We start from the raw sequence: 22073 nt of genomic DNA, 5'->3' as shown, positions 1-22073 counted from the left end.
TTGTCAATGAATGTTGTTGAGTAATCTGAAAGTTAAGTATTTTTGTCAATGAATGTTGTTGATTAATCTGAAAGTATTTTTCTCAATGAATGTTGTTGAGTAATCTGAAAGTATTTTTCTCAATGAATGTTGTTGAGTAATCTGAAAGTATTTTTGTCTACAGTATCTGACAGAAGCAGCCCAGGCTCTCCTTTGTTCCACATTGAGAAAAGAAACTCTGTCAAATACAATGGTTCACCCAATAGTGATGACTGCTGTTACAGAAGAAAAATGTCAGTACTACAAATTTAGTACAGCTTATTACAAAGTTTAGCTCTAACCACAAATTTAACCCAAAACTTAATGTTAATTTCACAAGTTTAGCTCTAACCACAAATTTAACCCAAAACTTAATGTTAATGTCACAAGTTTAGCTCTAACCACAAATTTAACCCAAAACTTAATGTTAATGTCACAAGTTTAGCTCTAACCACAAATTTAACCCAGACTTAATATTAATGTCACAAGTTTAGATCTAACCACAAATTTAACCCAAATCATAATGTTAATGTCACAAGTTTAGCTCTAACCATAAATTTAACCCAAAACTTAATGTTATAATCATTCTTAATTACAACACGAACCCTGTATTATGATGTTAATCTAATTACAAGATGAACCCTGTATTATGATGTTAATCTAATTACAAGATGAACCCTGTATTATGATGTTAATCTAATTACAAGATGAACCCTGTATTATGATGTTAATCTAATTACAAGATGAACCCTGTATTATGATGTTAATCTAATTACAAGATGAACCCTGTATTATGATGTTAATCTAATTACAAGATGAACCCTGTATTATGATGTTAATCTAATTACAAGATGAACCCTGTATTATGATGTTAATCTAATTACAAGATGAACCCTGTATTATGATGTTAATCTAATTACAAGATGAACCCTGTATTATGATGTTAATCTAATAACAAGATGAACCCTGTATTATGATGTTAATCTAATTACAAGATGAACCCTGTATTATGATGTTAATCTAATTACAAGATGAACCCTGTATTATGATGTTAATCTAATTACAAGATGAACCCTGTATTATGATGTTAATCTAATGACAAGATGAACCCTGTATTATGATGTTAATCTAATTACAAGATGAACCCTGTATTATGATGTTAATCTAATGACAAGATGAACCCTGTATTATGATGTTAATCTAATAACAAGATGAACCCTGTATTATGATGTTAATCTAATGACAAGATGAACCCTGTATTATGATGTTAATCTAATTACAAGATGAACCCTGTATTATGATGTTAATCTAATAACAAGATGAACCCTGTATTATGATGTTATTTGTAGCCCATGCCATCATGAGACGAGGGACATTACATTTGAGAAGAGCTCTAAACCCGTTGGCTTTAAAATCCAGAGAGGTCCTTCAGGGGGGATCTTTGTCTCATCTGTGTATGAGAATAGTTTGGCAGATCTTGCTGGTCTAGTCATTGGAGACCAACTGCTTGAGGTAGGCTAATGTTTGTGTAAGGGAGCTAAGTGTCTAGCAAAGATTGATATACCTGCTAATGTTTGTGTAAGGGAGCTAAGTGTCTAGCAAAGATTGATATACCTGCTAATGTTTGTGTAAGGGAGCTAAGTGTCTAGCAAAGATTGATATACCTGCTAATGTTTGTGTAAGGGAGCTAAGTGTCTAGCAAAGATTGATATACCTGCTAATGTTTGTGTAAGGGAGCTAAGTGTCTAGCAAAGATTGATATACCTGCTAATGTTTGTGTAAGGGAGCTAAGTGTCTAGCAAAGATTGATATACCTGCTAATGTTTGTGTAAGGGAGCTAAGTGTCTAGCAAAGATTGATATACCTGCTAATGTTTGTGTAAGGGAGCTAAGTGTCTATCAAAGATTGATATACCTGCTAATATTTGTGTAAGGGAGCTAAGTGTCTAGCAAAGATTGATATACCTGCTAATGTTTGTGTAAGGGAGCTAAGTGTCTAGCAAAGATTGATGTACCTGCTAATGTTTGTGTAAGGAAGCTACAATAGAGTTTTGCTTGTACCATTAGGTGTGTGGAATCAACATGAGAAATGCCAATTATGAGCATGCTGTGACTGTGCTGAGGCAGTGTGGAGACAATCTGACCATGAAGGTCCAATACAACCCAGAAAGTGAGTACAATCTGATTGCTTGAGGGCATACGTAATTAGATATACCAGATGACTATGTCATATTCTCATCTACCTGTTCACAATCTACATACACCAGATGTTCACAATCTACATACACCAGATGTTCACAATCTCCATATACCAGATGACAATGTTCATCTAGTGAGCTGTGATGTTTGTTAAGAAAAACGGAATTATGGTTCTAGACTTATTATGTCCATTGAGCTACCGGCTAGATTTTATCCTAGGACAGGGCCACCCACCTAGACAGGGCCACCCACCTTAGCTAGACAGGGATACCCACCTAGGACAGGGCCACCCACCTAGGACAGTGCCACCCACCTAGGACAGGGCCGCCCACCTAGGACAGGGCCACCCACCTAGGACAGGGCCACCCACCTAGGACAGGGCCACCCACATAGACAGGGCCACCCACCTAGGACAGGGCCACCCACCTAGGACAAGGCCTCCCACCTAGACAGGGCCACCCACCTAGGACAGGGCCACCCACTTAGGACAGGGCCACCCACCTAGACAGGGCCACCCACCTAGACAGGGCCACCCACATAGACAGGGCCACCCACCTAGGACAGGGCCACCCACCTAGGACAAGGCCTCCCACCTAGACAGGGCCACCCACCTAGGACAAGGCCTCCCACCTAGACAGGGCCACCCACCTAGGACATGGCCACCCACCTAGGACAGGGACACCCACCTTAGCTAGACAGGGACACCCACCTTAGCTAGACAGGGCCACCCACCTAGGACAGGGCCACCCACCTAGGACAGGGCCACCCACCTAGGACAGGGCCACCCACCTAGGACAGGGCCACCCACCTAGGACAGGGCCACCCACATAGACAGGGCCACCCACCTAGGACATGGCCACCAACCTAGGACAGGGCCACCCACCTAGGACAGGGCCACCCACCTAGACAGGGCCACCCACCTAGGACAGGGCCACCCACCTAGGACAGGGCCACCCACCTAGGACAGGGCCACCCACCTAGGACAGGGCCACCCACCTAGGACAGGGCCACCCACCTAGGACAGGGCCACCCACCTAGGACAGGGCCACCCACCTAGGACAGGGCCACCCACCTAGGACAGGGCCACCCACCTAGGACAGGGCCACCCACCTAGGACAGGGCCACCCACCTAGGACAGGGCCACCCACTTAGGACAGGGCCACCCACCTAGGACAGGGACACCCACCCAGGACAGGGCCACCCACCTAGGACAGGGCCACCCACCTAGGACAGGGCCACCCACCTAGGACAGGGCCACCCACCTAGGACAGGGCCACCCACCTAGGACAGGGCCACCCACCTAGGACAGGGCCACCCACCTAGGACAGGGCCACCCACCTAGGACAGGGCCACCCACCTAGGACAGGGCCACCCACCTAGGACAGGGCCACCCACCTAGGACAGGGCCTCCCACCTAGACAGGGCCACCCACCTAGGACAGGGACACCCACCTAGGACAGGGCCACCCACCTAGGACAGGGTCAGTTGATGTTTGATCTGCAGAGAGTTAACAGTAAAGATTTTCTTTCAGAGTATACTGACCATCAGGATGTGTCCAGCAGTGCAACATCCATCAACTCCTCCAGCATGGCTCCACCACACTCAGCAACTCCATCACGTCAGGCTAGTCCCAATAAAACTTATGGGTAGGTCGACATTTTCTCAGCCACTCATAGCTGTATTAGTCCCAATAAAACTTATGGGTAGGTCTACATTTTCTCAGCCACTCATAGCTGTATTAGTCCCAATAAAACTTATGGGTAGGTCTACATTTTCTCAGCCACTCATAGCTGTATTAACATCAAATCTGCATCAAGAAAACAAATTGCTTTTTTTACTTGCTGTCTACTTTAGAGAAGTAACTAGACAATTTATTTTCCTTTCTTAAATTTTGCTGAACTCAAGTTATCCTTGCCCTGAAAAATGGGAAAGCTTTTTCTACCAATTTTTAACTTATTGATTTTAAAATTTTTGTTAAATACAATGTAGATTAGACCAGTGTAAAAGAACAACAATAATGTCAGCATTGATTATTTTTTAGGCCCAGGATGTGCCTAACATAATCATTTAAGTCAAACTCTCTCAATTTCATCAGTGCAGTCATTTAAATATACCTGCAAATGTCAGGTGTAGTAGTAGTTTGTTCTGATGACACTTATGTTAAGTGGTGGTGTTGTAGTAGTTTGTTCTGATGACACTTATGTTAAGTGGTGGTGTAGTGGTTTGTTCTGATGACACTTATGTTAAGTGGTGGTGTAGTGGTTTGTTCTGATGACACTTATGTTAAGTGGTGTTGTAGTAGTTTGTTCTGATGACACTTATGTTAAGTGGAGGTGTTGTAGTAGTTTGTTCTGATGACACTTATGTGGTGGTGTTGTAGTAGTTTGTTCTGATGACACTTATGTTAAGTGGTGGTGTAGTGGTTTGTTCTGATGACACTTATGTGGTTGTGTTGTAGTAGTTTGTTCTGATGACACTTATGTTAAGTGGTGTTGTAGTAGTTTGTTCTGATGACACTTATGTTAAGCGGTGTTGTAGTAGTTTGTTCTGATGACACTTATGTTAAAGTGGTGTTGTAGTAGTTTGTTCTGATGACACTTATGTTAAGTGGTGTTGTAGTAGTTTGTTCTGATGACACTTATGTGGTGGTGTTGTAGTAGTTTGTTCTGATGACAGTTATGTTAAGTGGTGTTGTAGTAGTTTGTTCTGATGACACTTATGTTAAGTGGAGGTGTTGTAGTAGTTTGTTCTGATGACACTTATGTGGTGGTGTTGTAGTAGTTTGTTCTGATGACACTTATGTTAAGTGGTGTTGTAGTAGTTTGTTCTGATGACGCTTATGTTAAGTGGTGTTGTAGTAGTTTGTTCTGATGACACTTATGTTAAGTGGTGTTGTAGTAGTTTGTTCTGATGACACTTATGTTAAGTGGTTTTGTAGTAGTTTGTTCTGATGACAATTATGTGGTGGTGTTGTAGTAGTTTGTTCTGATGACAGTTATGTTAAGTGGTGTTGTAGTAGTTTGTTCTGATGACACTTATGTTAAGTGGAGGTGTTGTAGTAGTTTGTTCTGATGACACTTATGTGGTGGTGTTGTAGTAGTTTGTTCTGATGACACTTATGTTAAGTGGTGTTGTAGTAGTTTGTTCTGATGACACTTATGTTAAGTGGTGTTGTAGTAGTTTGTTCTGATGACACTTATGTTAAGTGGTGTTGTAGTAGTTTGTTCTGATGACACTTATGTGGTGGTGTTGTAGTAGTTTGTTCTGATGACACTTATGTGGTTGTGTTGTAGTAGTTTGTTCTGATGACACTTATGTTAAGTGGTGTTGTAGTAGTTTGTTCTGATGACACTTATGTTAAGTGGTGTTGTAGTAGTTTGTTCTGATGACACTTATGTTAAGTGGTATTGTAGTAGTTTGTTCTGATGACACTTATGTGGTGGTGTTGTAGTAGTTTGTTCTGATGACACTTATGTTAAGTGGTGTTGTAGTAGTTTGTTCTGATGACACTTATGTGGTGGTGTTGTAGTAGTTTGTTCTGATGACACTTATGTGGTGGTGTTGTAGTAGTTTGTTCTGATGACACTTATGTTAAGTGGTGGTGTAGTGGTTTGTTCTGATGACACTTATGTGGTTGTGTTGTAGTAGTTTGTTCTGATGACACTTATGTTAAGTGGTGTTGTAGTAGTTTGTTCTGATGACACTTATGTTAAGTGGTGTTGTAGTAGTTTGTTCTGATGACACTTATGTTAAGTGGTGTTGTAGTAGTTTGTTCTGATGACACTTATGTTAAGTGGTGTTGTAGTAGTTTGTTCTGATGACACTTATGTTAAGTGGTGTTGTAGTAGTTTGTTCTGATGACACTTATGTGGTGGTGTTGTAGTAGTTTGTTCTGATGACACTTATGTGGTGGTGTTGTAGTAGTTTGTTCTGATGACACTTATGTGGTGGTGTTGTAGTAGTTTGTTCTGATGACACTTATGTGGTGGTGTTGTAGAAGTTTGTTCTGATGACACTTATGTGGTGGTGTTGTAGTAGTTTGTTCTGATCACACTTATGTTGAGTGGTGTTGTAGTAGTTTGTTCTGATGACACTTATGTTAAGTGGTGGTGTTGTAGTAGTTTGTTCTGATGACACTTATGTGGTGCTGTTGTAGTAGTTTGTTCTGATGACACTTATGTGGTGGTGTTGTAGTAGTTTGTTCTGATGACACTTATGTGGTGGTGTTGTAGTAGTTTGTTCTGATGACACTTATGTGGTGGTGTTGTAGTAGTTTGTTCATTGATGTTTTTGACTCTTGACTTAGGTCTGGGGACGCTGACATTCGACGCTATATTAGCCTCAAGAAGAGTAATCCCAGTTTGATTGGACCAGGTTTCTCCTTTATTGGAGGCAATGCAGTGGGTATTTTCATTGAAGAAGTCTACTTAGATTGTTTTGTGGGCAGCACCACTTCACTACAGAGAGGAGATCAACTCTTGGAGGTGAGTTAGCTTCTAACATTCACTCACAATGGGGTGGTAGATGATTTAAAATTGTTATTTTGCCTTTTTTTAAACCTATTTTTCAGAGATAGCATGTATTCTATGTTTTTTTGTAGGGGAGTGGAAAGAGTTGGATCTCTTTGGGCTGGGCTGTCTATCAATTATTAATTAAATATGGTAGTAGATCTAAGAAATCTAGTAATCTAATAAATTTAGTAGTAGATTTAAGAAATTTAGTAGTAGATCTAAGAAATCTAGTAATCTAATAAATTTAGTAGTAGATCTAAGAAATCTAGTAATCTAATAAATTTAGTAGTAGATCTAAGAAATCTAGTAATCTAATAAATTTAGTAGTAGATCTAATAAATTTAGTAATCTAATAAATTTAGTAGTAGATCTAATAAATTTAGTAGTAGATCTAAGAAATCTAGTAATCTAATAAATTTAGTAGTAGATCTAATAATCATCATTATTATCATTCCTGTGGACTCCTTGTGGAGCATAAAGACACAAGCACACCTCTCCATTGTTTCTGGGCGATTCCTCCAAGTAGGGTCCCAGCTGCTGCTGACCAAATTTGTTTTGGCCTTCCTACTTGCCTCTGTCATGTGCTAGTGTACAGGTTACCACTGACCAAATTTGGCCTTCCTACTTGCCTCTGTCATGTGCTAGTGTACAGGTAACCACTGACCAAATTTGTTTTGGCCTTCCTACTTGCCTCTGTCATGTGCTAGTGTACAGGTAACCACTGACCAAATTTGGCCTTCCTACTTGCCTCTGTCATGTGCTAGTCTACAGGTAACCACTGACCAAATTTGGCCTTCCTACTTGCCTCTGTCATGTGCTAGTCTACAGGTTACCAAACTTTTTTCAGTGGTGACCACCTTTTATAAACAGTAAATGACCTGCAGCCCCCATAGAATTAAAAGTTGAATTTAGTAAGGAAATTAATAAACACCAAAATAATATTTTCTAGTATAATTTTAATTCAAGTTATTTTTTATAACTGCTTTAATGATATCGGTGAAATTGCAGGCTATTAACGAGCCTCAAAATTCGCTGTTGAGTTTTTGTTAACGCCAACCTTATGTCATTCTCAACATTTAATTTTTTCTTTGTTTTATTTGGAGAAGTGTTAAAAATCTTGACAAGTTATGTGGTCACAAAAGGAGCTAAAACTCAAAAGTCAATCAATGTCATGTTTGCGTATAAATGGTACATACCACACCAAAATTGTGTGAGCAGGTTTTTTTTAAACATTGTACGTGCCGCGGAATCATACCGCAAATCCGAGAATTCATGTTGTATTTCATTGGGAATGCTGGCAACATTGTTACGGGTCAGTTGTAGGTCAGATTAGAATAGGTTAGAATAGTCTAGAACTAGGGGAGAGTGCATGTGTGAGTGGAGTTCACCCTACTGTGTAGTTACCCTTGTATGTTTATGTATTGTAATCCCAAGGTCGAATGCGGGTATAAAAGGGCGAGTGAACGATTGTAGGGGGTCAGTCAGCTGGTTAGTTGATAGCGGGTAGGACGAGGGCTGCGCTAAAATGTACATATTGTAGACGGAATAAAAGTATTGAAGAAAAACACGAATCGTCTCTTGACTTGAAACCAACCGGAACGTAACAAACACCAAGGGAAGCATAGAATGGGTTACGCGTCAATGTATTTTCTTGTTCTTTTAGCACAGGGAAATAATGCCGCAGTTGGTTTTCAAGAGATTCAAGATGCCCAGAAATCTCCTTTCTAAAATTTGTATTTGTCTCACAATCAGCAATTCATCCACCTCACAGCAGACTTCTTCAAACATGGCAATATTTCCAACTTTATGTTTCTTCGCAAATGTTTGATAAAAATGCCACGAGATTATCATGAAAAAGAAATATTAGTTTCTTTTCCCTGCTGTTCAAGTATTTATACCTGTTATGCTACTCTCTCCAACCACTCTTTGTCGTTTAAGTATCAAAAGGTCTTGTTTCACTTGCACTTCCAAGAACAACTTGATTTCTTTTTTCAATTGAAAAACACAATTCACAACATTTCCTTTTGACAGTCAGCGTACTGTAGTGTAGAAAAGAAAAAACTTTATTATGATCAGAATTCAATGTCTGCACAGTTCTTTAAACAGACTGGTGATTAGGGCTCCAGATTTAAACAGACTGGTGATTAGGGCTCCAGATTTAAACAGACTGGTGATTAGGGCTCCAGATTTAAACAGACTGGTGATTAGGGCTCCAGATTTAAACAGACTGGTGATTAGGGCTCCAGATTTAAACAGACTGGTGATTAGGGCTCCAGATTTAAACAGACTGGTGATTAGGGCTCCAGATTTAAACAGACTGGTGATTAGGGCTCCAGATTTAAACAGACTGGTGATTAGGGCTCCAGATTTAATATAAGTTACGACTTTTATTATCAAATTAAGTGCCTGTAGCAAAGGAGTTGGAAGAGTCTTGTTGGGGGGGGGAAGGGGGGGGGCATACCGGTGAATCATGCATTGGAAAGTAAAATTTTTACTTTTTTCCAGAAAGCCCGATACAAACCCGCAACAGTTTTCCCATTTTAATCCTCCAGTTTCAAAAAACATTTATTTTCTCCATGATATCGTTACTTTTTGTAGTAGTTTCAAGTTCACTAGAAAATAGAAACTCTTATTTGATAATTTCTCAATAAATATGTTTCACATAGTCAAGCAACTGCAAACGCAAATTGACCCCTGTTGAATTATCAAGTTTAAAAGCAAACAAAAAGCTTGATTTCATTTTAAATTTGTTCTTTAACTTCGGACATGTCTGGTACAGGCCGATCAATAGTATTATTAGACAGAGATACTTGATACATCTTTACTGCACTGGAATCCCCAAGAATTAATTTTACTATCTTCAACATACAGAATTTGATGATATTTCTCCTATTGTGTGAGGTTTTTTGTTTTGCAATTTTTAATAAGACTTCATATAATGTCATAATGCTGTGTTTCTTTAGTGAAAACTTGCCGTTCGATCAAGTCTCTGTTGTGTGCACCTAGCTTCATGCCAACGAAGAACTCCATTTTTTTGGTGTGTTCTAATAGAACAGTCTGAAAGCTTCAATACTCTGTTCATGTTTTTAAAACATCAGTAGAGAAAACAGTCGCTCTCTCTTTCATTGTTTAATATGAAATTATTCAGACTTCAAGACACCTTTGATAACTTTAAAAAATATTTCTAAAGAAATTTTTTGTTTGGTTTTGTCTACCACTTGGTGACTCCCACAGAAAGTCCTTCGCAACCCCCAGGGGGGTCTCAACCCACAGTTTGTGAACCCATGTACTAGTTGGTTTACGCAAGGTGCATTCAATCCATCCACTTTTGTATTTATTTGCCAACAGAGTCTTGCCAAGTTTTTCTCTGCTATGGTAATTTTTTCAGGCCATCTGATGTTCAATATGCTGCAGAGGCATTCTTGAATGAAAGTCTGAAGTTTGTGTTATTAGTTTATGTTACTCTCCATGTCTCAGAACTATAAAGAAGAACCTCAATGTCCAGGTTGTGCAGAGGATGTTGAATGTGTACCTGGCCTTGCTAATGCGGCTTTTGATGTCCTCATCTGTTCTCTGTTTCAGTTCAACTCTGTAGATTTCCGTAGTGTGACAGCTGAGAAAGCAATGATTGAGCTCAACCGGCCTTGTGCTACCTTGCAACTTTGTGTTTTTTACAACATGGCTAGTAAGTGTCTTTTTAACTGATTGGATCATTTTTCCCTCCCTTAAGACATGTGTACCAACCTCCCTTAAGACATGTGTACCAACCTCTAAGACATGTGTACCAACCTCCCTTAAGACATGTGTACCAACCTCCCTTAAGACATGTGTACCAACCTCCCTTAAGACATGTGTACCAACCTCCCTTAAGACGTGTGTACCAACCTCCCTTAAGACGTGTGTACTAACCTCCCTTAAGACGTGTGTACCAACCTCCCTTAAGACGTGTGTACCAACCTCCCTTAAGACGTGTGTACCAACCTCCCTTAAGACATTAGTACCAACCTCCCTTAAGACATGTGTACCAACCTCCCTTAAGACATGTGTACCAACCTCCCTTAAGACATGTGTACCAACCTCCCTTAAGACGTGTGTACCAACCTCCCTTAAGACGTGTGTACCAACCTCCCTTAAGACGTGTGTACCAACCTCCCTTAAGACATGTGTACCAACCTCCCTTAAGACATGTGTACCAACCTCCCTTAAGACATGTGTACCAACCTCCCTTAAGACATGTGTACCAACCTCCCTTAAGACATGTGTACCAACCTCCCTTAAGACATGTGTACCGACTTCCCTTAAGACATGTGTACCGACCTCCCTTAAGACATGTGTACTAACCTCCCTTAAGACGATGTGTGTACCAACCTCCTCTAAGACATGTGTACCAACCTCCCTTAAGACATGTGTACCAACCTCCCTTAAGACGTGTGTACCAACCTCCCTTAAGACATGTGTACCAACCTCCCTTAAGACATGTGTACCAACCTCCCTTAAGACATGTGTACCAACCTCCCTTAAGACATGAGTACCGACCTCCCTTAAGACATGTGTACCAACCTACCTTAAGACCTCCCTTCTAGTCTGGTTGTTGCTTGTTTGACGTATGTTTCCCAACCTCCTTTTATCCATGAGGCCTTAACCGTATAACTTTTGAAAGGTGTTGTGTGTTTTAACTTCTGGTGAAAACTAAAATGCATGTTTCTAAGGTTAGATTTTCTTGTGAACAGAGTACAAAAAGATCCAGCATGGGCCCTGTGACAGCTTTTATATTCGAGCCAACTTTGAGCGCACCAGTGAAAGAGAAGAGGAGCTGAGTTTCCACAAGGACGATATCCTGTACGTAGAGAACAGCTTGTACAAGCAGCAGCTGGGGACCTGGTATGCCTGGCTAGTCAATGACCAAGGCAACAAAGTCAAGGCTGGCATCATTCCAAGTCGTATCAGGTAGGCTGCTTAGATCATTTGAGACATTTAAGCCTGGATTTGTTATCTTACTTTGTCTGCTCTAAAAGCTACTCACTAAAAGATAATCAGATACATGACCACCAAAAATTTTTCTTCTACAAATTGTATTTTCAAGTAACTTGGGCTGTCATGGGATAGCTTAGCCTAGATGTAGAGGGCTATAGCCCCAAAGTCTAGAGTTCAAGTCAGTAGAATGTCCCTGATGTAGAGGGCTATAGCCCCAAAGTCTAGAGTTCAAGTCAGTAGAATGTCCCTGATGTAGAGGGCTATAGCCCCAAAGTCTAGAGTTTGAATCCAAGTTCAAGTCAGTAGAATGTCCCTGATTCCACCCATTTATGATGGTTATCTAACTCATGTTAGGGAAACAAAGGCAGCTGGGCATAGTGCTGACCCATGCTATCCTTTCATATGCCGAGGTCTCTGTAGCAGATATGTTACCTGCCCCATGTGTCTGGGGCATGAACAGGTAAAAAATATGAAAATGTGCTGTTAAAAAAATGTTTCACTCCCTCCCCCCTACACCTCCTACATCCCACTCCCTCCCCCTACGCCCTCCTACATCCCACTCCCTCCCCCTACGCCCTCCTACATCCCACTCCCTCCCCCTACGCCCTCCTACATCCCACTCCCTCCCCCTACGCCCTCCTACATCCCACTCCCTCCCCCCTACACCTCCTACATCCCACTCCCTCCCCCCTACACCTCCTACATCCCACTCCCTCCCCCTACGCCCTCCTACATCCCACTCCCTCCCCCTACGCCCTCCTACATCCCACTCCCTACACCTCCTACATCCCACTCCCTCCCCTTACACCTGCATCCCACTCCCTCCCCTACACCTCCTTCATCCCACTCCCTCCTACACTTCCTACATCCCTCCCCCTACACCTACATCCCACTCCCTCCCCTACACCTCCTACATCCCACTCCCTCCCCTACACCTCCTACATCCCACTCCCTCCTACACTTCCTACATCCCACTCCCTCCTACACTTCCTACATCCCACTCCCTCCTACACTTCCTACATCCCTCCTACATCCCACTCCCTCCCCTACACCTCCTACATCCCACTCCCTCCTACACTTCCTACATCCCACTCCCTCCTACACTTCCTACATCCCACTCCCTCCTACACTTCCTACATCCCTCCCCCTACACCTACATCCCACTCCCTCCCCTACACCTCCTACATCCCACTCCCTCCTACACTTCCTACATCCCACTCCCTCCCCCTACACCTACATCCCACTCCCTCCCCTACACCTCCTACATCCCACTCCCTCCTACACTTCCTACATCCCACTCCCTCCCCTTACACCTGCATCCCACTCCCTCCCCTACACCTCCTACACCCCTCCCCCTACACTTCCTACATCCCACTCCCTCCTACACTTCCTACATCCCTCCCCCTACACCTACATCCCACTCCCTCCCCTACACCTCCTACATCCCACTCCCTCCTACACTTCCTACATCCCTCCCCCTACACCTACATCCCACTCCCTCCCCTACACCTCCTACATCCCACTCCCTCCTACACTTCCTACATCCCTCCCCCTACACCTACATCCCACTCCCTCCCCTACACCTCCTACATCCCACTCCCTCCTACACTTCCTACATCCCTCCCCCTACACCTACATCCCACTCCCTCCCCTACACCTCCTACATCCCACTCCCTCCCCCTACACCTACATCCCACTCCCTCCCCTACACCTCCTACATCCCACTCCCCCTACACTTCCTACATCCCTCCCCCTACACCTACATCCCACTCCCTCCTACATCCCACTCCCTCCCCCTACACCTACATCCCACTCCCTCCCCTACACCTCCTACATCCCACTCCCTCCTACACTTCCTACATCCCTCCCCCTACACCTACATCCCACTCCCTCCCCTACACCTCCTACATCCCACTCCCTCCTACACTTCCTACATCCCTCCCCCTACACCTACATCCCACTCCCTCCCCTACACCTCCTACATCCCACTCCCTCCTACACTTCCTACATCCCTCCCCCTACACCTACATCCCACTCCCTCCCCTACACCTCCTACATCCCACTCCCTCCTACACTTCCTACATCCCTCCTACATCCCACTCCCTCCCCCTACACCTACATCCCACTCCCTCCCCTACACCTCCTACATCCCACTCCCCCCTACACTTCCTACATCCCTCCCCCTACACCTACATCCCACTCCCTCCCCTACACCTCCTACATCCCACTCCCTCCTACACTTCCTACATCCCTCCCCCTACACCTACATCCCACTCCCTCCCCTACACCTCCTACATCCCACTCCCTCCTACACTTCCTACATCCCTCCCCCTACACCTACATCCCACTCCCTCCCCTACACCTCCTACATCCCACTCCCTCCTACACTTCCTACATCCCTCCCCCTACACCTACATCCCACTCCCTCCCCTACACCTCCTACATCCCACTCCCTCCTACACTTCCTACATCCCTCCTACATCCCACTCCCTCCCCCTACACCTACATCCCACTCCCTCCCCTACACCTCCTACATCCCACTCCCTCCTACACTTCCTACATCCCACCTACATCCCACTCCCTCCCCCTACACCTACATCCCACTCCCTCCCCTACACCTCCTACATCCCACTCCCTCCCCTACACCTCCTACATCCCACTCCCTCCCCCTACACCTACATCCCACTCCCTCCCCTACACCTCCTTCATCCCACTCCCCCCTACACTTCCTACATCCCTCCCCCTACACCTACATCCCACTCCCTCCCCTACACCTCCTACATCCCACTCCCCCCTACACTTCCTACATCCCTCCCCCTACACCTACATCCCACTCCCTCCCCTACACCTCCTACATCCCACTCCCCCCTACACTTCCTACATCCCTCCCCCTACACCTACATCCCACTCCCTCCCCTACACCTCCTACATCCCACTCCCCCCTACACTTCCTACATCCCACTCCCCCCTACACTTCCTACATCCCTCCTACATCCCACTCCCTCCCCCTACACCTACATCCCACTCCCTCCCCTACACCTCCTACATCCCACTCCCTCCTACACTTCCTACATCCCTCCCCCTACACCTACATCCCACTCCCTCCCCTACACCTCCTACATCCCACTCCCTCCTACACTTCCTACATCCCTCCCCCTACACCTACATCCCACTCCCTCCCCTACACCTCCTACATCCCACTCCCTCCTACACTTCCTACATCCCTCCCCCTACACCTACATCCCACTCCCTCCCCTACACCTCCTACATCCCACTCCCTCCTACACTTCCTACATCCCTCCTACATCCCACTCCCTCCCCCTACACCTACATCCCACTCCCTCCCCTACACCTCCTACATCCCACTCCCCCCTACACTTCCTACATCCCTCCCCCTACACCTACATCCCACTCCCTCCCCTACACCTCCTACATCCCACTCCCCCCTACACTTCCTACATCCCTCCCCCTACACCTACATCCCACTCCCTCCCCTACACCTCCTACATCCCACTCCCCCCTACACTTCCTACATCCCTCCCCCTACACCTACATCCCACTCCCTCCCCTACACCTCCTACATCCCACTCCCCCCTACACTTCCTACATCCCACTCCCCCCTACACTTCCTACATCCCTCCTACATCCCACTCCCTCCCCCTACACCTACATCCCACTCCCTCCCCTACACCTCCTACATCCCACTCCCCCCTACACTTCCTACATCCCTCCCCCTACACCTACATCCCACTCCCTCCCCTACACCTCCTACATCCCACTCCCCCCTACACTTCCTACATCCCTCCCCCTACACCTACATCCCACTCCCTCCCCTACACCTCCTACATCCCACTCCCCCCTACACTTCCTACATCCCTCCCCCTACACCTACATCCCACTCCCTCCCCTACACCTCCTACATCCCACTCCCCCCTACACTTCCTACATCCCTCCCCCTACACCTACATCCCACTCCCTCCCCTACACCTCCTACATCCCACTCCCCCCTACACTTCCTACATCCCTCCCCCTACACCTACATCCCACTCCCTCCCCTACACCTCCTACATCCCACTCCCCCCTACACTTCCTACATCCCTCCCCCTACACCTACATCCCACTCCCTCCCCTACACCTCCTACATCCCACTCCCCCCTACACTTCCTACATCCCTCCCCCTACACCTACATCCCACTCCCTCCCCTACACCTCCTACATCCCACTCCCCCCTACACTTCCTACATCCCTCCCCCTACACCTACATCCCACTCCCTCCCCTACACCTCCTACATCCCACTCCCCCCTACACTTCCTACATCCCTCCCCCTACACCTACATCCCACTCCCTCCCCTACACCTCCTACATCCCACTCCCCCCTACACTTCCTACATCCCACTCCCTCCCCTACACTTCCTACATCCCTCCTACACCTCCTACATCCCACTCCCTCCCCCTACACCTACATCCCACTCCCTCCCCTACACCTCCTACATCCCACTCCCCCCTACACTTCCTACATCCCTCCCCCTACACCTACATCCCACTCCCTCCCCTACACCTCCTACATCCCACTCCCCCCTACACTTCCTACATCCCTCCCCCTACACCTACATCCCACTCCCTCCCCTACACCTCCTACATCCCACTCCCCCCTACACTTCCTACATCCCACTCCCTCCCCTACACTTCCTACATCCCTCCTACACCTCCTACATCCCTCCCCCTACACTTCCTACATCCCTCCCCCTACACCTCCTACATCCCACTCCCTCCCCTACACCTCCTACATCCCACTCCCTCCTACACTTCCTACATCCCTCCCCCTACACCTACAGCCCCTACCTTTCAACCTACTGTTTAACTAACTTCTGGAGATTCCTCTTCTGAACCCATGGTTATTGACTTTTCTTCTGAGTGTTTACTATTTTTGACTCAATGTGATTACAATGATACAATAAAATGTTTGTTTATAGGCTGGAAGATGAAATGGTGTTACGTAGAACTCATTCTGAGAGTTGGAGCTTACATGAGTCTGATGACATCAAGAACTCAAGGCGAGGTTCTGGTTCTGCCAGGAGAAGCTTTTTTAGGAGAAAGCGTCACCATCGCAATAACTCCAGGGATAGTCATGATTTTGGATCATTCTCAGATGCTTCTTTAAACAGTGACTCCGTGCCTGTTCTTGATGGTTTGATCCATTTTATTTTATTTTCTCTTTCTTTCTCTCTGTTCTCTTTTATTAACTTGAACAATGTGAGTATACATGAATAAATAGCTGCATTTAAAAAAAGAATAAGCCTCAAATTGTTAAGAACCAAAAGAAATGCAAGCAACTATGAGACACTGTCCCCTTGGTCTAAAAACTTTTATTTTATTATTCTAGACTCAATCCTTGGATACACTCAAGTGGAGAAAAAAGAATGTAAGTGACAGTGTTTTTATCATGTTTAAGTCACTGTTTCACACTGGTGCTAGATTCAAATGTACATTTATCACATTGCATCGATGAAACTCTTTCTTTTTTAATGGAAATGTTTATTTAAGGAAATATGTCCTCTGATACTGTTATTTTTCCACCTTTTAAAGAAAAATGTCCACTGATACTGCTATTTTTCCACCAACCATTTTTTCCAAATGAAGCGTGAAAGCTTTTCTACTCATCCAATATTTTCAATTTGTTTTGTCAAAAAGTCAAAGCACACTGTAAAGAATGCTCATGTCACATTGAGTTTTGGTGTTACAATGTGCCTACGACATGTAAACATAGTCATGTTCATTTGCTCTTATTATTCAAACATAAGTTTAGGGTGTTTTAGGTTTAACACTTGCCAACTGTGAAAAGGGGTTATGATTAATGTAATCTAAGATTAACAAAATAATAAGACTATCTATTATGTGGTTTCCTCTATTTATTGAGGGCTTGATTATTTCAAAATTAATGTTTGAATCAAAAATGTCCTGGAAATGTTTTTAAACCATTTAGTACAGTGAATTAGTTAAGAACATGGCTCTGTCTTTTAGTCCCCTGATTGTAAAAAATGTACTTTTTTCCTAGTTAGGCATTAAGATTTCTGTTGCATTTGTTAGTAGATGTAGATGAATTGGCATGTTGGTAGATTTTGATGTTACTTTTTGAGTTGGTCATAAATTGTGATGTTACTTTTTGAGTGGGTCATAAATTATGATGTTACTTTTGAAAACGAGGGATTCATTGAGAAAATATTAAAAAGCTCACCTAATTAATATAAAATTCTACCACTTATACAAATATTTATAAGCTTTCCTCTGCCAGGACTCACTGGTTAGTCCTACAGTGGCAAAGTCTAATTCACATTACCCCAGTTAGTCCTACAGTGGCAAAGTCCAATTCACATTACCCCAGTTAGTCCTACAGTGGCAAAGTCCAATTCACATTACCCCAGTTAGTCCTACAGTGGCAAAGTCTAATTCACATTACCCCAGTTAGTCCTACAGTGGCAAAGTCTAATTCACATTACCCTACAGTGGCAAAGTCTAATTCACATTACCCCAGTTAGTCCTACAGTGGCAAAGTCTAATTCACATTACCCCAGTTAGTCCTACAGTGGCAAAGTCTAATTCACATTACCCCAGTTAGTCCTACAGTGGCAAAGTCTAATTCACATTACCCCAGTTAGTCCTACAGTGGCAAAGTCTAATTCACATTACCCCAGTTAGTCCTACAGTGGCAAAGTCTAATTCACATTACCCCAGTTAGTCCTACAGTGGCAAAGTCTAATTCACATTACCCCAGTTAGTCCTACAGTGGCAAAGTCTAATTCACATTACCCCAGTGGCAAAGTCTAATTCACATTACCCCAGTTAGTCCTACAGTGGCAAAGTCTAATTCACATTACCCCAGTTAGTCCTACAGTGGCAAAGTCTAATTCACATTACTCAGTTAGTCCTACAGTGGCAAAGTCCAATTCACATTACCCCAGTTAGTCCTACAGTGGCAAAGTCCAATTCACATTACCCCAGTTAGTCCTACAGTGGCAAAGTCTAATTCAAATTACCCCAGTGGCAAAGTCTAATTCACATTACCCCAGTGGCAAAGTCTAATTCACATTACCCCAGTTAGTCCTACAGTGGCAAAGTCTAATTCACATTACCCCAGTTAGTCCTACAGTGGCAAAGTCTAATTCACATTACCCCAGTGGCAAAGTCTAATTCTCATTACCCCAGTTAGTCCTACAGTGGCAAAGTCTAATTCACATTACCCCAGTGGCAAAGTCTAATTCACATTACCCCAGTGGCAAAGTCTAATTCACATTACCCCAGTTAGTCCTACAGTGGCAAAGTCTAATTCACATTATCCCAGTTAGTCCTACAGTGGCAAAGTCTAATTCACATTACCCCAGTTAGTCCTACAGTGGCAAAGTCTAATTCACATTACCCCAGTGGCAAAGTCTAATTCACATTACCCCAGTTAGTCCTACAGTGGCAAAGTCTAATTCACATTACCCCAGTTAGTCCTACAGTGGCAAAGTCTAATTCACATTATCCCAGTTAGTCCTACAGTGGCAAAGTCTAATTCACATTACCCCAGTTAGTCCTACAGTGGCAAAGTCCAATTCACATTACCCCAGTTAGTCCTACAGTGGCAAAGTCTAATTCACATTACCCCAGTTAGTCCTACAGTGGCAAAGTCTAATTCACATTACCCCAGTTAGTCCTACAGTGGCAAAGTCTAATTCACATTACCCCAGTGGCAAAGTCTAATTCACATTACCCTACAGTGGCAAAGTCTAATTCACATTACCCCAGTTAGTCCTACAGTGGCAAAGTCTAATTCACATTACCCCAGTTAGTCCTACAGTGGCAAAGTCTAATTCACATTACCCCTATTACAACCTAAGCCTCAGATTAGATTTTAATAGCATGTATCTGAAATCTAGATTTCACTTAATAGCCTGTATCTGAAATCTAGATTTAACACTTTAGGACCTGTATTTAATATTTTTAAAGTTACACACCAAATTACCAAAATCATCATTACTGAAAAAGAAGCAATTAAAAATGTTTCTATCAAGAAAGTTTTTCTTATAGATTTACAGCTTTTAACTCACAAAGGACTTCTTACTCTTAGCCTACTCAAATAGTTAACTAAAACTGGATAAACCAGTAATCATCTACCTTTAAAAGGAACACTTTCTACCACTCACCTACCTTGAATAATGTTTTATATATAACATCTCCAGGCATGTTTACATTGGCCATCAAATATTTTATTATACTATTTGAGTTAATACATCATTGTTTGTTTTTTCTTGCAGTCAAGTCTGTTCGACCTGTGGTTCTCCTAGCTCCCTTAGCTGAAGCTCTGAGTTTGAAATTAGAATCTGAGTCACCAGACAAATATAAATATTGTGAACCAAGTGAGTATCTCATTTGTGGCCAGATCAAACTAACCATTATCAAATCTGAAACTTCCAATTTTTGGGACTATATTGATTTGTTTTATTGTCACCATTTGGGAATGAGCTTGTCTCCTAAATATGTAACATTTAAAACATACTTAAATAATGAAATACAAATAATGAAATAGTTGAACAAATATGGATCAAATTTGTATGGTAAATGGTTCAATCAAACCACTCAAATATTATCCTTTCTCTTAATTGGCACTTTAACTAATTAAAAGCTAATTTATTTGACATGTAGAATTTGTTAATTTATATCCAAATGAAAATTCAAGAACATTTACAGTAATATTTAGTCTGGAAGGCATAAGCACTAGAACTTTAACATAGATGAGGTCTCTGTAAATTGGATTGTTGAAATACTGAGGCCATGTGGTGGAACAAGGTGTCAGATTGAATCAGAACTAATTTGAACTGCTACTGGTAATACCTTCAAACTAAACTTGAACATGATTCAAAGCCAAGTGAAGTGTGTTCTGCTATATGCATGAGGCTATATAATCTTACCAGCAGCAAATCCTGTCAAACATCAGGAAAAAAAGTTAAATTTTCAGTAGCATTGGTCATTTCTCTGGGTCAAAATTTCATGGAAACAACATGGAATGATAAAATCAATGAATATTTCCTTCAGATTGAGTACCTTTGATTCAATGGTAGCATTGAAACCCCTTTGCTCTATCTTGATAGCATATATAACAAGATAAATATAGACAGGCCAGTTTCAACTCTCCTTTACACACAAACTCCCTTACCCTCTCGCCTCCCCCTCCCTTCTTACATACTACTTACCTCCTAATTCATTACCTATTGTTAAAATTGTTCCGTTATCCTAGTTAGTATACTGCTTTTCCAATTAATAGAGTTGGAAGCAGTACAAAACATAAGAATGAAATTTTGTTGTGATCATAGCACACTATTTATCTGCAGTAGATAGAGGATAACTTGGGGTACAACATGATATCAGGTATCCCAGGGTAGCAGCGATAACTCACACACACACACAGGTAGACACACATAAACACACATACACAAGATAGACACACAGATAGACCCACAGACCCACACAGAAAGAACAGTTTAGTGTTGTAGTAAAAGAAAACTCAGCATAAAAAGGTCAAAGCTTTTTCCACATCTTCCAAAGTATAAAGCTGTCTTGACGGCTTCCAAAGTATAAAGCTGTCTTGACGGCTTCCAAAGTATAAAGCTGTCTTGACGGCTTCCAAAGTATAAAGCTGTCTTGACGGCTTCCAAAGTATAAAGCTGTCTTGATGGCTTCCAAAGTATAAAGCTGTCTTGACGGCTTCCAAAGTATAAAGCTGTCTTGACGGCTTCCAAAGTATAAAGCTGTCTTGACGGCTTCCAAAGTATAAAGCTGTCTTGACGGCTTCCAAAGTATAAAGCTGTCTTGACGGCTTCCAGAGTATAAAGCTGTCTTGACGGCTTCCAGAGTATAAAGCTGTCTTGACGGCTTCCAAAGTATAAAGCTGTCTTGACGGCTTCCAAAGTATAAAGCTGTCTTGACGGCTTCCAAAGTATAAAGCTGTCTTGACGGCTTCCAGAGTATAAAGCTGTCTTGACGGCTTTCAGAGTATAAAGCTGTCTTGACGGCTTCCAAAGTATAAAGCTGTCTTGATGGCTTCCAAAGTATAAAGCTGTCTTGACGGCTTCCAAAGTATAAAGCTGTCTTGACGGCTTCCAAAGTGTAAAGCTGTCTTGACGGCTTCCAAAGTATAAAGCTGTCTTGACGGCTTCCAAAGTGTAAAAAATGTCTCCACAGCTCCTATGAAAACTTCTCCTGCTACTATGGAGCAGTCCCTGGCAGAGGGGGTCCTGGTTGACTACTGGAGGAAAGATGACATGTACCTCTGTATTAGGGCATCAGCTGTCAGAGAAATCTGTGACAAGGTAACAACTTCTCTCAATGGCTTTT

The 22073-nt window shown here is 43.3% G+C and overlaps 1 protein-coding gene across 3 annotated transcripts in view; it reads left to right on the top strand.

Annotated features, from left to right (window-relative positions):
• The window catches only part of LOC131955904 (disks large homolog 5), a gene marked incomplete at its 3' end in the record, with an annotated part of 63438 nt that extends 41390 nt beyond the window's left edge, over positions 1-22048 (top strand). For all 3 annotated transcript variants that reach the window (XM_059320213.1, XM_059320212.1, XM_059320211.1), the window contains 11 exon segments: positions 164-272; positions 1368-1530; positions 2085-2187; positions 3748-3862; positions 6523-6700; positions 10310-10412; positions 11458-11674; positions 16676-16890; positions 17086-17124; positions 19997-20098; positions 21921-22048. In XM_059320213.1, the coding sequence (XP_059176196.1) occupies positions 164-272; positions 1368-1530; positions 2085-2187; positions 3748-3862; positions 6523-6700; positions 10310-10412; positions 11458-11674; positions 16676-16890; positions 17086-17124; positions 19997-20098; positions 21921-22048 (1472 nt within the window).
• Positions 22049-22073: the final 25 nt, after the last annotated feature.

Source organism: Physella acuta, unplaced genomic scaffold (assembly GCF_028476545.2).
Source record: "Physella acuta isolate Inbredline_101_S28 unplaced genomic scaffold, ASM2847654v3 ptg001114l, whole genome shotgun sequence".
Classification (NCBI taxonomy): Eukaryota; Metazoa; Mollusca; class Gastropoda; family Physidae; genus Physella; species Physella acuta.
This window is presented reverse-complemented; position numbering and strand designations above follow the sequence as displayed.